General features: G+C 43.6%; 1 protein-coding gene across 5 annotated transcripts in view; it reads right to left on the reverse strand.

The window, feature by feature from the left end:
- Positions 1-12694, reverse strand: part of MCUR1 (mitochondrial calcium uniporter regulator 1) — an 81943-nt gene that overhangs the window by 36438 nt on the left and 32811 nt on the right. Inside the window, exon 8 of one of the 5 annotated variants that reach the window (XM_073631088.1) lies at positions 46-1670. The exons of the other annotated variants lie outside the window; for them this stretch is intronic. Coding sequence (XP_073487189.1) covers positions 1563-1670 — 108 coding nt within the window. The 3' untranslated portion in view covers positions 46-1562. Of the gene's footprint in view, positions 1-45; positions 1671-12694 lie in introns of those variants that run through there. 5 annotated transcript variants of the gene reach the window in all.

Consider the following 12694-nt stretch of genomic DNA (forward strand, 5'->3'; position numbering starts at 1 on the left):
CTTTTTTGTAACACATTTACTCATTTCCACAACACATCTGCCCAGTTTTCATAGATCAGCTCCATAAACTCTTTATTGTCCATATCAACAGTCACGATTACAGTATCAATATGATTACAATGTTTCCCTAATTTCTTAGGCACACTTTTGCTAGCACAGTAGGACTGCAGCACGGTGAGTAGGAGTACCTCTGTGGTAGCAGAACAGTAGGGGTGACTTCACACTGAACTGCTGCGGTTGTACACAGGGACATCCAGCACTGAGCTCCCTCCATTGCATGTGTCGGCAGTGTGTGGGTGCGGTGTGGATGTTGAGATCTGGGATCTCCGTGGACTGTCCGGTTACAGCACTGATGATGTAACACTGGGGAAGTCACAGCTGACCAGCAGGCAGGGAAGGCATGCACCCCCTGCACACTGCATGTAATATGTAAACAAGCCGCACTTACAGCACCACGGCTCTCTGGTCACAGATCAGCCTAAAGAAGTGGCAGAGATGACCGGACGGACAATTGGTAGACAAGGGAGTCCAGTTCTGGTGCTCCCGGATCTCCCCGTACATCCTCCCCCTTGCCTGGCCAATACGATCGCTTCTCACAGACAATCAGGTTGACTTGCTTCCCGATTGGCTGTAGAAGCAGGAAGATCATAGCGAATATTAATTTGCTATTGTCACACAGCTGGGTAGGCTCTGGGCGCACTGCTCTGTGCCCCGAGCCCATCCTTTTTTGAAGTCAATTAAAGTCTCAGGGTCTAATCACGTGCTTCAAAAAAAGAAAAAAAAACCCATTGGAATCCATGCGTCCGGTGACCTGCATGTAGATTAGGGGGCTGAACGCATGGATTGGGGGGGGGGGGGGGCGGCACCCGTGCATCCACTATGGATGGGCTGCCACTGTCTGGAGTGCTTTTTTTCCCCTCTTCAGAGCTTGCCCTTCTGGAGTTGTGGGTGTTTTTCATCTTCTTTGATAATTAGAGACACTTTTTGCCCACTTTGGGACTCTTCTTTATACATTTTTTTTCTAACATTTACGTATGGATTCTTTCTTGGAAAAGACAGATTTTTTTATATTTGTTTTTGTAATTTAATAATATTTATGTTTCTTGTGACAAGCGCCGCACTTTGCGTGTGAAAAGTTTGTAGAAGGCTTGTATCTGTTAATCTATGCTAGCAGCTGTCTTTTTTCTATTTTTTCACTTTTTAAATCTAGCGCTGAATTTCACACATTTATAATTGGCCAGTTTGCTTGCAGACTTTTGCTGTGTCCAGAAGCGGCGTTAAGCAGTCTCTAAATGCAGCAAACAATCTGTACCCCATCGCTAGTGTGAATGTAGTCTTAAATGCCAGTGGGATCCTCAATCCCCCCCAGAGCACCTATAACTGAATAACCACTTCTGAGGGAACTGATCCTTGAAACACTAACACTAGGTTCACACCTTTGCATTTTGTAGTGCGTTTTGCAATTTTCAGAAACGCACCACAGTCCATTAGCCACTTCAGCCTTGGAAGGTTTTACCCCCTTCCTGACCAGGCCCTTTTTTGCAAAACGGCACTGCATTATTTTAAACGGACAACTGCGCGGTTGTGCGATGCTGTACCCAAATTGAATTGATGTCCTTTTTTTCCCCACAAATAGAGCTTTCTTTTGGTGGCATTTGATCAACTCTGTGCTAGAAAACAAAATAAAGGCAATTTTGAAATAAACAATATTTATTACTTTCTGCTATAAAACATATCCAATAATAAAAAAAAAGTAAATCGAAATTTCTTCATCAATTTAGGCCAATATGTATTCTGCTACATATTTAATATCTTTTCTAGTAATGGCGGCGATCAGTGATTTTTAGCGGCACTGCGACATTGCAGCAGACAAATCTGACACCAAGTGACAATTTTTGGGGACAAGTGACACCAATACAGTGATCAGTGCTAAAAGAAATACACTGCCACTATACTAATGACACTGGCAGGGAAGGGGTTAACATCAGGGGCGATCAAAGGGTTACAGGTGTTCCCTGGGAGTGCTTTCTTACTGTCTGGGGGGATAGTTGCACTCTAGGAAGACAGATCTGTGTTCCTGCTTAGAAAAAAAACCACAAGATCCCTAGCTTCCTTACTAGCAGAACAGCGATCTGCCTTATTTACATAGGCAGACCGCCGTTCTTTCCCTCTCGTTCCCGGTGGACATCGGGTCTGTCAGACCCACCGATTGGCTCCCGCAGTGTACAATCACAGTGGGAGCGGGTCTCCAGCGCCGCGCAAGCCGATCTGACCCGGAAGAAGAAATCATCAATCAAGTGATTTTGCGCTTAAGGCCCGCCCCGCCACAGTATATGTACGTGGGGCTGTCCTTAAGCGGTTAAACATGGTTTCCTATGGTACATGTTCACATCTATGTGTTTTTCAGCCACTGCGCTTTTGGAAAGGATCAGGGACTTTTTTCCCCCGCATCGGATTGCGTTTAATAGTCTTCAATAGACCTGCACCAAAAACGCAAGTGTTGCATTTTTGATGCATTTTTTTTCTCTAGAACACAGTGTATAGCTGGTTGTTAAGGAGTGGGCCGGGAAGCTGGCTGCCATGTCCTTAACAACCAATGAGTCGTCAGCTGTCAGCGGGCTTCCCCGCTAACAGCTGATTGCAAAAACAAGCATTGCCGGCAAAAAATAAATAAAAATTCAAAATCGGCAAAAAAAAAAAGTGTGGGGTCCCTCCCAAATCTATACAAGACCCTTCAGGTCTGGTACGGATTTTGAGGTGAACCCCTTGCCAAAATAAAAAAAATAAAAAAATTAAATAGTGTGGGGTCCCCTCAAAAATCCATACCAGACCCTTATCAGAGCATGCAGCCTGGCAGGTCAGAAAGGGACAAGACAAGTGAGCCACATGCCCTCACCATGAGGGGGGGGGTTGCTCTGAGGCTGCCCCCCCCCCCAATAGCACCTTGTCCCCATGTTAAAATCTAATGGGCTTCGTTAAATCGTAATGCATTATTCAAGCATTTCTCTAGAATTTCCAAACGTATTCTATACTCCTGGAGTAAAAATCTAATAACATATTATGTATGGTATTAAGGTGCACTTACACACACAGATTTAGCCATTGTGATACATAACCAGTGTTAATTTTGACGTCAAATTTTAATTTAGTTTTAGTCATAGTATTATGACTAAAATGATATTTAAGTTCCAGTCGTGTTTTAGTCATCTGAATTGTTTTAGTCAAATTTTAGTCAACTAAAATAGTGTTAAATTTTGGCAACGAAAATATTTGTGGACGAAGTTAATCCTGTCTAGAACTGCCTGAAGCATAGATCCCTTCATAGCACACACAGGCTGTACTTCCGATTAAACTGGAAGAGCCTCTTTAAACTAGTTCAGGAAAAGCACACAGTGCATGATTCACCGGGCTGGACCAGTTTTGCATTCCTCACATTTTCACACTTGGATTATGTATGCAGAGAACTATAATTTCAAGGGATTTGCAATAACAAATGATGTCCTTGAACATTGTCTCTGATGTTATTAGTATTACTTAAAAGTGGTAAACATGGCAACAAGAAATTATTATAAAGTGAGAAATCAGAGAGCACAGATTGCAAAAAATAAATAAATAAAAATAAAAAAAAAGTAAAAAAGGCCTGCAAGTTAGGTCACTCTTTTAGAAAGTGCTTAATCCACTGTGGACCTTAAAAGGTATCCTCTGCTGGCTGTCATGGCCACTGTTAAGCTCAAATCTTGGGGATGAACAACAATCTGTATTTTACACTAACCATATACTAATGCAGATTTGCAGGTCATGTTATCTCCCCTCCCCAATTATGAAAAACTGAAGGAGCTGGAAAGAAAATCAAATGCAGCTATTTGGGTGACGGCGACTCGGAATAAAATGGGCACAGCGGGAGTTTAATCCATTCATGCTATATAGCACAGATGGAAGAATCTGTCCAATCTTTTTTAAAGCGGAGGTTCGCTGAAAAAAAAAAAAAAAATATTAAAAGCAAGCAGCTACAAATACTGCAGCTGCTGGCTTTTAATATATGGACACTTACCTGTCCAGGGCGCCCGCGATGTCGGCAGCCGAAGCCAATCCGTCCGTCGGCTCTCGGCTGCTGCAGCCGCCATCCTCGTTAAGGGAATAAGGAAGTGAAGCCGTGCGGCTTCATTTCCTGGTTCCCTACTGCGCATGCGTGAGTCGCGCTGCTCGTCCTCTCTGGTCCCTGCTGTGTTCTGTGTGTCTCCCAGAATACAGCGGGGGAGGACAGTGTAGGCACCAGAAGTGGCGTAGGTCACCGCAAGCGCCGCGGTGATCTATGCCAGGAAGTGGGACCAAATACCTGTATTAGACAAGTATCTGCTCCCTCCTCCCCCCTGAAAGGTGCCAAATGTGACACCGGGGGGGGGGGAATCCAAAAAGTGGAAGTTCCATTTTTGGGTGGAACTCCACTTTAAATAGTTCATGGCCAGCTTTAAGACCACCGACTGTGGCTTCTATATAAGCAAAGTCTACAATCTATGCTTGGTTTGTTCTTCTATGTGTAGCTCAAAACGGCAGGGGTTGCATGCAACCAGGTTGTTTCTTACATACTGTATATGGTGGTATGCCCAAATATTCAGACATTTTGGGATGAGAACTCAATGTGTGGAGAATATCCCCATTCAGTAGTGTTAAAGGATAACTCCAGTTTCATAGAAAAAAAAAAAAAAAAGCAAATAAAAAATAAAAATTTAGCATATACAATTGCGACACAAGTCATATTTTCATTGAATGTTATTAAAAATTACCTTTCCTTTTCAATCTGCAGTTCTGTTTTTCTGTAAAGTGCAATGCAATATGGCTACCCGGAGGTGTTCTGTACAAAGAATGTGTACAGAATGCCCCACAGAAACATAATTTCCTGCTTGTGTGATTGGCCCACTGATTTTCCCTGAAGTCTACACTAAAATACAAGTCAGAATTTTGGCATCCCCTGCATGAAAATGTTCATTTTTGGGGAGATACGCCAAACAGTAATAACGTCTAAAGGGATGCAGGCCCAGCAGCCGTCCTCATTAGAGGCCTGATTCTGCAGCAGCTCAGCACAGGGGCATAGAGGAACAAACAGGGATTTCTTCAGAACAACAAAAAGGTAGGAATCTGCAACAAAGTTTGTTAAAAACCTTGAAATGTACATGCTAGAGATCACCCAGAGGGGAAATGTTTTTTTCCTAGACAAAAGTAGAGTTACGCTTTAAAAGAGCCCAGGCAACTTCTATTTCATGATACACACAGGTTCTAGTGAAAGCCTTCAAAAATAGTGTGTTGCCTCACCTATGGATTGTAGCCAAGAGCCTTATCCCTCCAATTTTGGAAAAAGGACAAATGTCCCGCTGCACTTGACTGGAAACTAGAGATTAATATGACCAGTTCTATAAAATATGGGCCTGTTGGCTTTATTTTCTTACACACTCAGATCCCTACACACTCAACTTTTACTGGATGTTTAATGGATTAGGGTTTGTTAGCAACTTCATACATGGTTTTCTGTTGATGGGGATTCATGCCTTCAACGGATACCAAGACCCGTTACTGATGGATGACTAGAATTTGCATTGCAGACTCAGACTTCAGTTTTAGTTGTTTTATTTTCTATTTTTACATATATAATATACCAATATCTCCTCTTTCTTTATTCAAGCGACTTAGGTAGCACCCTCTTTTGACTTACTTTCTCAACAGCCCTTTGTGGCTTTTCTTTAGGAATGTTGGACCAATATTTTGGTGTACACTCCTGTATCATGATTTTACTTCTGACAGTTTTTACTATCACATATCTGTAACTGGATACAGTGGGGATATGCTATGTTTAATGTGAAATGTGAATACCTATCATTAGATTATAGATATAAAAATAAAAAATAAAGTTTTAGGTTTACACTTTAAAAATAGCTTAACTTTGAAGTCAGTAAGGGCTCAATGGTATTATGGGTAAACATGATTATTGAAATGATTTAGACTCCATTTGTACTAACATGTTGGGATAAGGTGCATGGTATCACAATGCGCATTACTGATTTACTTTAAAATTCAACCCAACACACTAATGAAAACCCACCTTGCGTTGCAGCGCATTACAAAAGGGCCAGTTCCAATTTGACACCTATGGTTGTTTTGGCAGCTATTCATTTTAATGGTCTGCATTAATACAACACGTTAACACACTGCAAAGCGAGTGGTCCCTAAATGAAAAGTTTGTAATTCCAAGTAAAAGAATCAACAGAGCACAACACTTTAACTATCTATCTAATCATGTGAAATAAAAACAGGATTTTTCACTTCCCATTAAATTCTTTTCATGGAGTTCTTTAAAGGGATACAGTGTAAAAGTACTTCTGAGACAATGGGTTATGCTGCTACTCTCTTCATGAGGCTGGATATTAGCAAACAAAGCTGTAAGAAACCCATCATGCTTCAGTTTTGTAGAGGGACCACCTGGGTTCCTACTGAACTCCAAGAAAATGAGTTTATAGTAAGTCAAAAATACAATTTTCTTAAAGTACAACTTAAAGGCAAAACTTTTTTTTGTTTGTTTTTTTTTTAGTTTTGGATATAGTGGAGAGGGATTAGAACCGCTGTCAGTTTTTAGTGCTATCTGTGCTCCTGTTAAGGAGATTCACCCTCTCTATTTGTTCCGTTTACCGTTTTCATCGAAAGCAAAGGTAAAGAAAATCCCAAATTTTGGGTTGATCCCAGAAAAGTAGTAAGTAGAGGGGAAATCTTTCAATGGGGACACTAGTTCTGGTGACCCCGGAGCCCCCAAGGAATTCTCATAATTTGCAGGGATTTCCTCAAACTTCCTGTGTGGATATGGGACAGGAAGTAAAGGGAAATCTCTGAAATGGGACAAAGATGGCAAAAATAAACATTGCAGGGATTATAACTCTTCCTTACTAAATCCAAAATGGGTGAAAAAAAAAAAGTGGTGTTGCCTATTAGTTCTACTTTATTCACTCATTAGGGACACATTGTTGGAAGGATTCTGATTAACTGGGAAGTCCTAAAGCAGCCCAACTGAGGGGGTGGGCAACACACCAAACAAAAGGCTAACCAGTCCACAAGTAAACTTATAGAACCGCCTAAAGAACCTTAAAAACCAAGCTTGCATCAGATAAACTCTGAACATCCAATTGTTAAAAGCTAATGAACGCGTGAACCAGGTGGCAGCCTTGGAAATCTGAGATACAGATGCCTGATGCTGAAAAACCAATGACACACTAACTGATCTGGTGGACTGCCTTTTGACAGGAAAGGGAAGAAACCTGTCCTTAAAGTGGATGTAAGCCCTCCATATACCCAGTGAAGTAAACAGCCTCGGATGATACACAGAAATGAAACAAATCTACCTACATAAGTTTTACATGTATATGTGCTGTCTTCAGCTTGATATAATGTTTAGAAAGTGCACGTCCTGTTAGAATTTTCTCTTCCTGGTTCCCCTGTAGAAGGGGATTATTGCTAGACACAGACAGCTGATTGGAGGAAAGGCAAACACCCCCTACCCACACATGCAAAGGTTGCCTGTGTATAGTTTAGCAGTGTGCTAATTTATAGCAACCTTCCCTGACACATACTTCTATCACCCGTCTCGGAGAGCTTGTCAAAAGTTCTCATGCTAACAGAAGAACAAAGCTACAGGCTTTGAAGAGAGAAAAAAAAAAAAAAAAAACCACTACGGATATAGGACACCAGCTCAAATTTCATGAATCGGGTTTACATCCAATTTAAGTCTATAGGCTCGAATGATAAGCTGACGAATCTACCTAGAGATGGTGGAAAGTGAAACAAGACGTTTTTATGGGGACCCTCAGTAATGACGAAAAGTGTCAGTTTAAAAGAAACTGTAGCTAAGAGACTGCATCAGCACATACCACATAAAGACAATGGTGGGAATTCTCCTTGGGCTGTCTCGGACAAAGACAGAGAGGGGAGAACAATGTCTTGGTTTAGGTGAAAGGAAGAAACCACTCTGGGAAGAAAAGATACCCAAAGCCTTAAGATAACCTTGTCCCTGTCTGGCACAAGTCAAGGTTCTTTATAGGTTAGGACCGCAAACTCAAAAACTCACCCCAAGGATGTGATGGCAATGAGGAACACAACCTTGTGAGTTAAAGTAGACAGAGGAATATCTCTAATAGGTTGAAAGGTGGTTTGTGAAGGCCCGCAGAACCAGGTTAAGATCCCATGGCATCACTGGAGGATGTACGGGGGGGACGTGAGTGACACCCTATACAAGTGCTTTCACTAAGAAGTGAATCTGAACCTCTGCAGAGTCTACATTGTCTCATGAACATTAGCTGACAGAATCTGGACCATCTGCTCCTATAGCAGGAAGTTATCCAGGTATCCCAGGATGGGAATAACCTACGAGCACAGCAGATCTAGGACAGCAGCTAACACCTTGGTGAAGACTTGAAGTGCCACAAACTGGTAGTGTAGTGTGTCCTCAGGAAAATGCACGTATTGTTAATTCAGAGTAAAAATGGGGATGTACAAGTAGGCTTCCTTGTCCACAGAGGCCAGAAGGTCCCTCTGTTGCAGGGAAGTGAAAGCTGACCTTGCAAATTCCATATGGATGTTTGGAAACTAAATGAACCTGTTAAGAATCCGTAAGTCTAGAATGGAGCCTTTGGTCATGGAGACAGTAAACAGGTTTGAGTATGTCTGTTAGCAGCATTGTTTAATATTTTTATTGACTTATTCATATTTTAGACATTTTTGCAACCATTTGACAGTACTCCAGATTTCATCATGGAAATCCCAACCCCTTTGGGGACTATATGTATGCACCTGGCCATCAGATGAGTGCTGCCAGCATTGCTGCAGAGGTTGAAGGGGTGGGGGTGGGGGGGTCAGCCTGTCAGTACTCAGACCATACGCCGCATACTGCATGGAATTAGTCTGCATGCCTGTTGTCCCAGAAGGAAGCCTCTGATGCACAAGAAAGCCCGCAAACAGTTTGCTGAAGACAAGTAGACTAAGGACATGGATTACTGGAACCATGTCCTGTGGTCTAATGAGACCAAGATAACCTTATTTGGTTCAGAAGCTGTCAAGCGCGTTTGTACTCCTCACCTGGTTGCCGCCAAAGACAAGTGTGTCTTGCTTACAGTCAAGCATGGTGGTGGGAGTGTCAGTCTGGGGCTGCATGAGTGCTGCTGAAACTGGGGAGATACAGTTCATTAAGGGAACCATGAATGCCAACATGTTCTGTGACATACTAAAGTAGAGCATGATCCCCTCCCTTTGGAGACTGGGCCGCAGTATTCCAAGATAACGACCCCAAACACACCTCCAAGACAACCACTGCCTTGCTAAAGAAGCTAAAGAAGCTGGAGGAGCGCAAGGTCTTTAACATCCACCAGCTTCGTGATGTCATCATGAAGGAGTGGAAGAGGACTCCAGTGGCAACCTGTGAAGCTCTGGTGATCTCCATGCCCAAGAGGGTTAGGGTAATGCTGGAAAATAATAGTGGCCACACAAAATAATGACACTTTGGGCCCAATTTGGGCATTTTCACTTAGGGGTGTACTCACTTTTGTTGCCAGCAGTTTAGACATTAATGGCTGTGTGTTGAGTTATTTTGAGAGGACAGCAAATTTACACTGTTATACAAGCTGTACACTCACTACTTTACATTGAAGCAAAGTGTCATTTCTTCAGTGTTGTCATATGAAAAGATATCATAAAATATTTACAAAAATGTGAGGGGTGTACTCACTTTTGTGAGATACTGTACATTTCATAGACACCCTGTGGTGCTGCCCTTAGCTGTCAAAGCTCAGCCCTGAAAGTGTCAGTATGCGTGTCCAATTCATGTACTTGACAGACAGATACATGAATTTGTCTGCGTCTTCACTAGGGAAGGGATGTCCACACAAGACACTCCCTCAGTGCACCCACTCCTATCCTCTCAGGCCACTGAGCTTGTCACACTGACAGGTGCCTGGCCAAGGTGGAGCCTAATGGGGAACTGAGCGACTAGTTCAGTATTTTTGTCCCTGTGCCTTTGATGTCTTTGTAACCTTATGGATTTAACCGTTTTTAATAAATTTGTTACAACGGAGTGCAGCTGTCCAGCTTTTTCTTAAATTCTTTAGTTCAGTAATGTTACCGACACTGGTGCAAATCACTGTGTAAATTAAAAACGGTCTAAAAAAAACTGCTTGAATTAGGCGCAGGTAGTTGTTAAGGGAACTACCACCATGAACACCGTCCCCCTATTGTCCTGGAACATTAGGGGTCTTCAGGACCCACTCAAACGCACTATGGTGTCTACAGTCCTCAGGAAGCAAGCTCCGGCCATCTATTCCCTCCAGGAGATTCATTTGGTTCCAGAAACGGTATCCTGGATTAACTTTGTATGGGTGGGATGGGGGTACCACTCTATGCACACCTCCTATTCTAGGTGGGTGAGCGTACTAGTGCATCGCTCAGTAGACTTCCAAGTGTATGACAAATTGATTGATACAGAAGGGAGATATGTTATCCTGCTATGTAAAGTGCACCAATTGAAATGTATTCTGGCTGCTTTATATATTCCACCCCTCTTTAACTCAGAGGCATTGAGAACCCTCCTGGCATTTCAGCTAAGCTACCCTGACCTACCACTGATTGTTGTGGGGGACCTTAACTGCTACATGGACCCCATCCAGGACAAACATCTGCCTCCGGTGAACGGCCGCAAAATTGCCCGAACGGCACTGCGGAAGTCCACAGAGGAGGTGGGATGGTTGGACCCATGGCGGGACTGTAACCCGCAGCAAAAACAATTCTCCTGCTTCTCAATGACGCACCTATCCATCTCCAGAATAGATCTGTGCCTATGCACAGCCCAAACGTCCGGCTTTCTACATGACATCCAATACCTTGTCAGGGGCATCTCCAATTACTCCCCCCTCCTGATCCACCTGATTTCTAAGCCTGACATGACCCTGCTGAGGGCCCCTTGGAAACTCAATGCCTTTTGGTTAAACCTACTCCCCTCTGAAGATGGCCTACCAGAGGCAATTAGGGAATTCTGGAAGTGTCATGCGGACTACCTTGATCCTAATAATGCCTGGGATGCCTTTAAGGCGTTCCTGAGAGGTACTCTTATTACTGCAGCTACGAACATCAAATCCAAAATGAGGGCACAGAAGGAAGGAGCAGGCGGAACACCTGGAGCGCCAGCTTGAGACAAGGTTTATTGACAGCCCTAGTGATTCAGAGTCCTGGCTAGCGGCGCAGGAGGCGGTTGAGCGGATTACCTGGTCAGCAGCTGACAGAAAGAGATTTCAATAGGCTTGCTTTTTATGAGGAGGGGGAACAGACAGGCCGCCACATCTCCCTACCCTTCAGACTCCACAGGGGGACCAGACAGGGCTGCCCATTGTTCCCGCTCTTGTTCACGGTTGCGATTGAGACAATGACCACCCTGATCAGGTCTAATCCACAGGTCCAATGCTTGAAGTATGGGGAGCTTCACGAAAAAAAAATGTTATACGTGGATGATACCAGGCTGCTATTGGGAGACACGTTCGACTCCTTGAGAGCAGTGATGTCGATCATAGTACAATTCGGAACGTACTCCGGCTTGGTGATCAATTGGATTAAATCATCACTAATGTTACTAGATGCAGATCCTGATGCTCAGGGCCCCGCAGCACTCCAAGTACCAGTAACCTCAAGCTTTAAATATTTAGGAGTACAGGTCACCCCGGAAATACGAGAATATACCCCCCTCAATCTGTCACCCGTTAGGACGCATTCGTGATTGAATAAAAGTGTGGTCGAGAATAAAAAATGACCCTGGTGGGTAAAGTAAACCTTATAAAAATGATTTTCATGCCTCAGCTCCTCTATATATTACATAACACCCACATGGTGATCCCCCTTAAAATATTTCGCATCATCAACTCTATTTTTAGGTCCTTCCTGTGGCAGGACAAACCCCCCAGAGTCAAGCTGGAACAACTGCAGAAACCCAAAGACGCGGGAGGTCTGGCTTGCCCAACCCGTGGCTTTACTATATCGCTGCCCAACTACAGCATGTGGCCCAAGCCCTGAACCCGCTGGGCGGGGAGGAGGAGGGCAACCCTGCAACAGACCCCATCAAAGCCCTCATGTGCCACGTAACAGAGGTTCCTGATATAGCGTAGGGTTTGGAGGCTTTGGCCTATGCAAAATCTAATAAGAGGTTCCCCACATTTGCTCTGGCCCAGAAAATATGGAACAAGGCCAGACAGTTACAGGTGGTAAATGGTTTTACTAAATACATCCCAATATGGGACAATGGGTACTACCCGGAATTTCAATCACGGATGTGTGGGGCTCGATGGAGGAAACACAGAGTCACACACCTGCGCCACATTTTTACGGCAGGCAAATTGAGCACCTTTCCTGATCTGCGGGAGTGATTTTGGCTCCCACAGACGATGCACTTTTTCTACCTCCAGTTGCAACACGCTATAAGGGCTCAATCCAGCGGGACTCCATGGATTCTATCCCCGACACCATATTTCACTATATGGAGGAGGTGATCAGTTTTAAAGACTTTATCTCTAACTAACTGTTATTCAATGTTGCTCATCCTTCGGCGATGGAAGGCGACCGACCCTCCCTCAGGGAATGGATTAACCAGGAGGGGGACACTTTACAGCTAGAAAAATGTATCTTT

Source organism: Aquarana catesbeiana, linkage group LG05 (genome assembly GCF_042186555.1).
Source record: "Aquarana catesbeiana isolate 2022-GZ linkage group LG05, ASM4218655v1, whole genome shotgun sequence".
Taxonomy (NCBI): domain Eukaryota; kingdom Metazoa; phylum Chordata; class Amphibia; order Anura; family Ranidae; genus Aquarana; species Aquarana catesbeiana.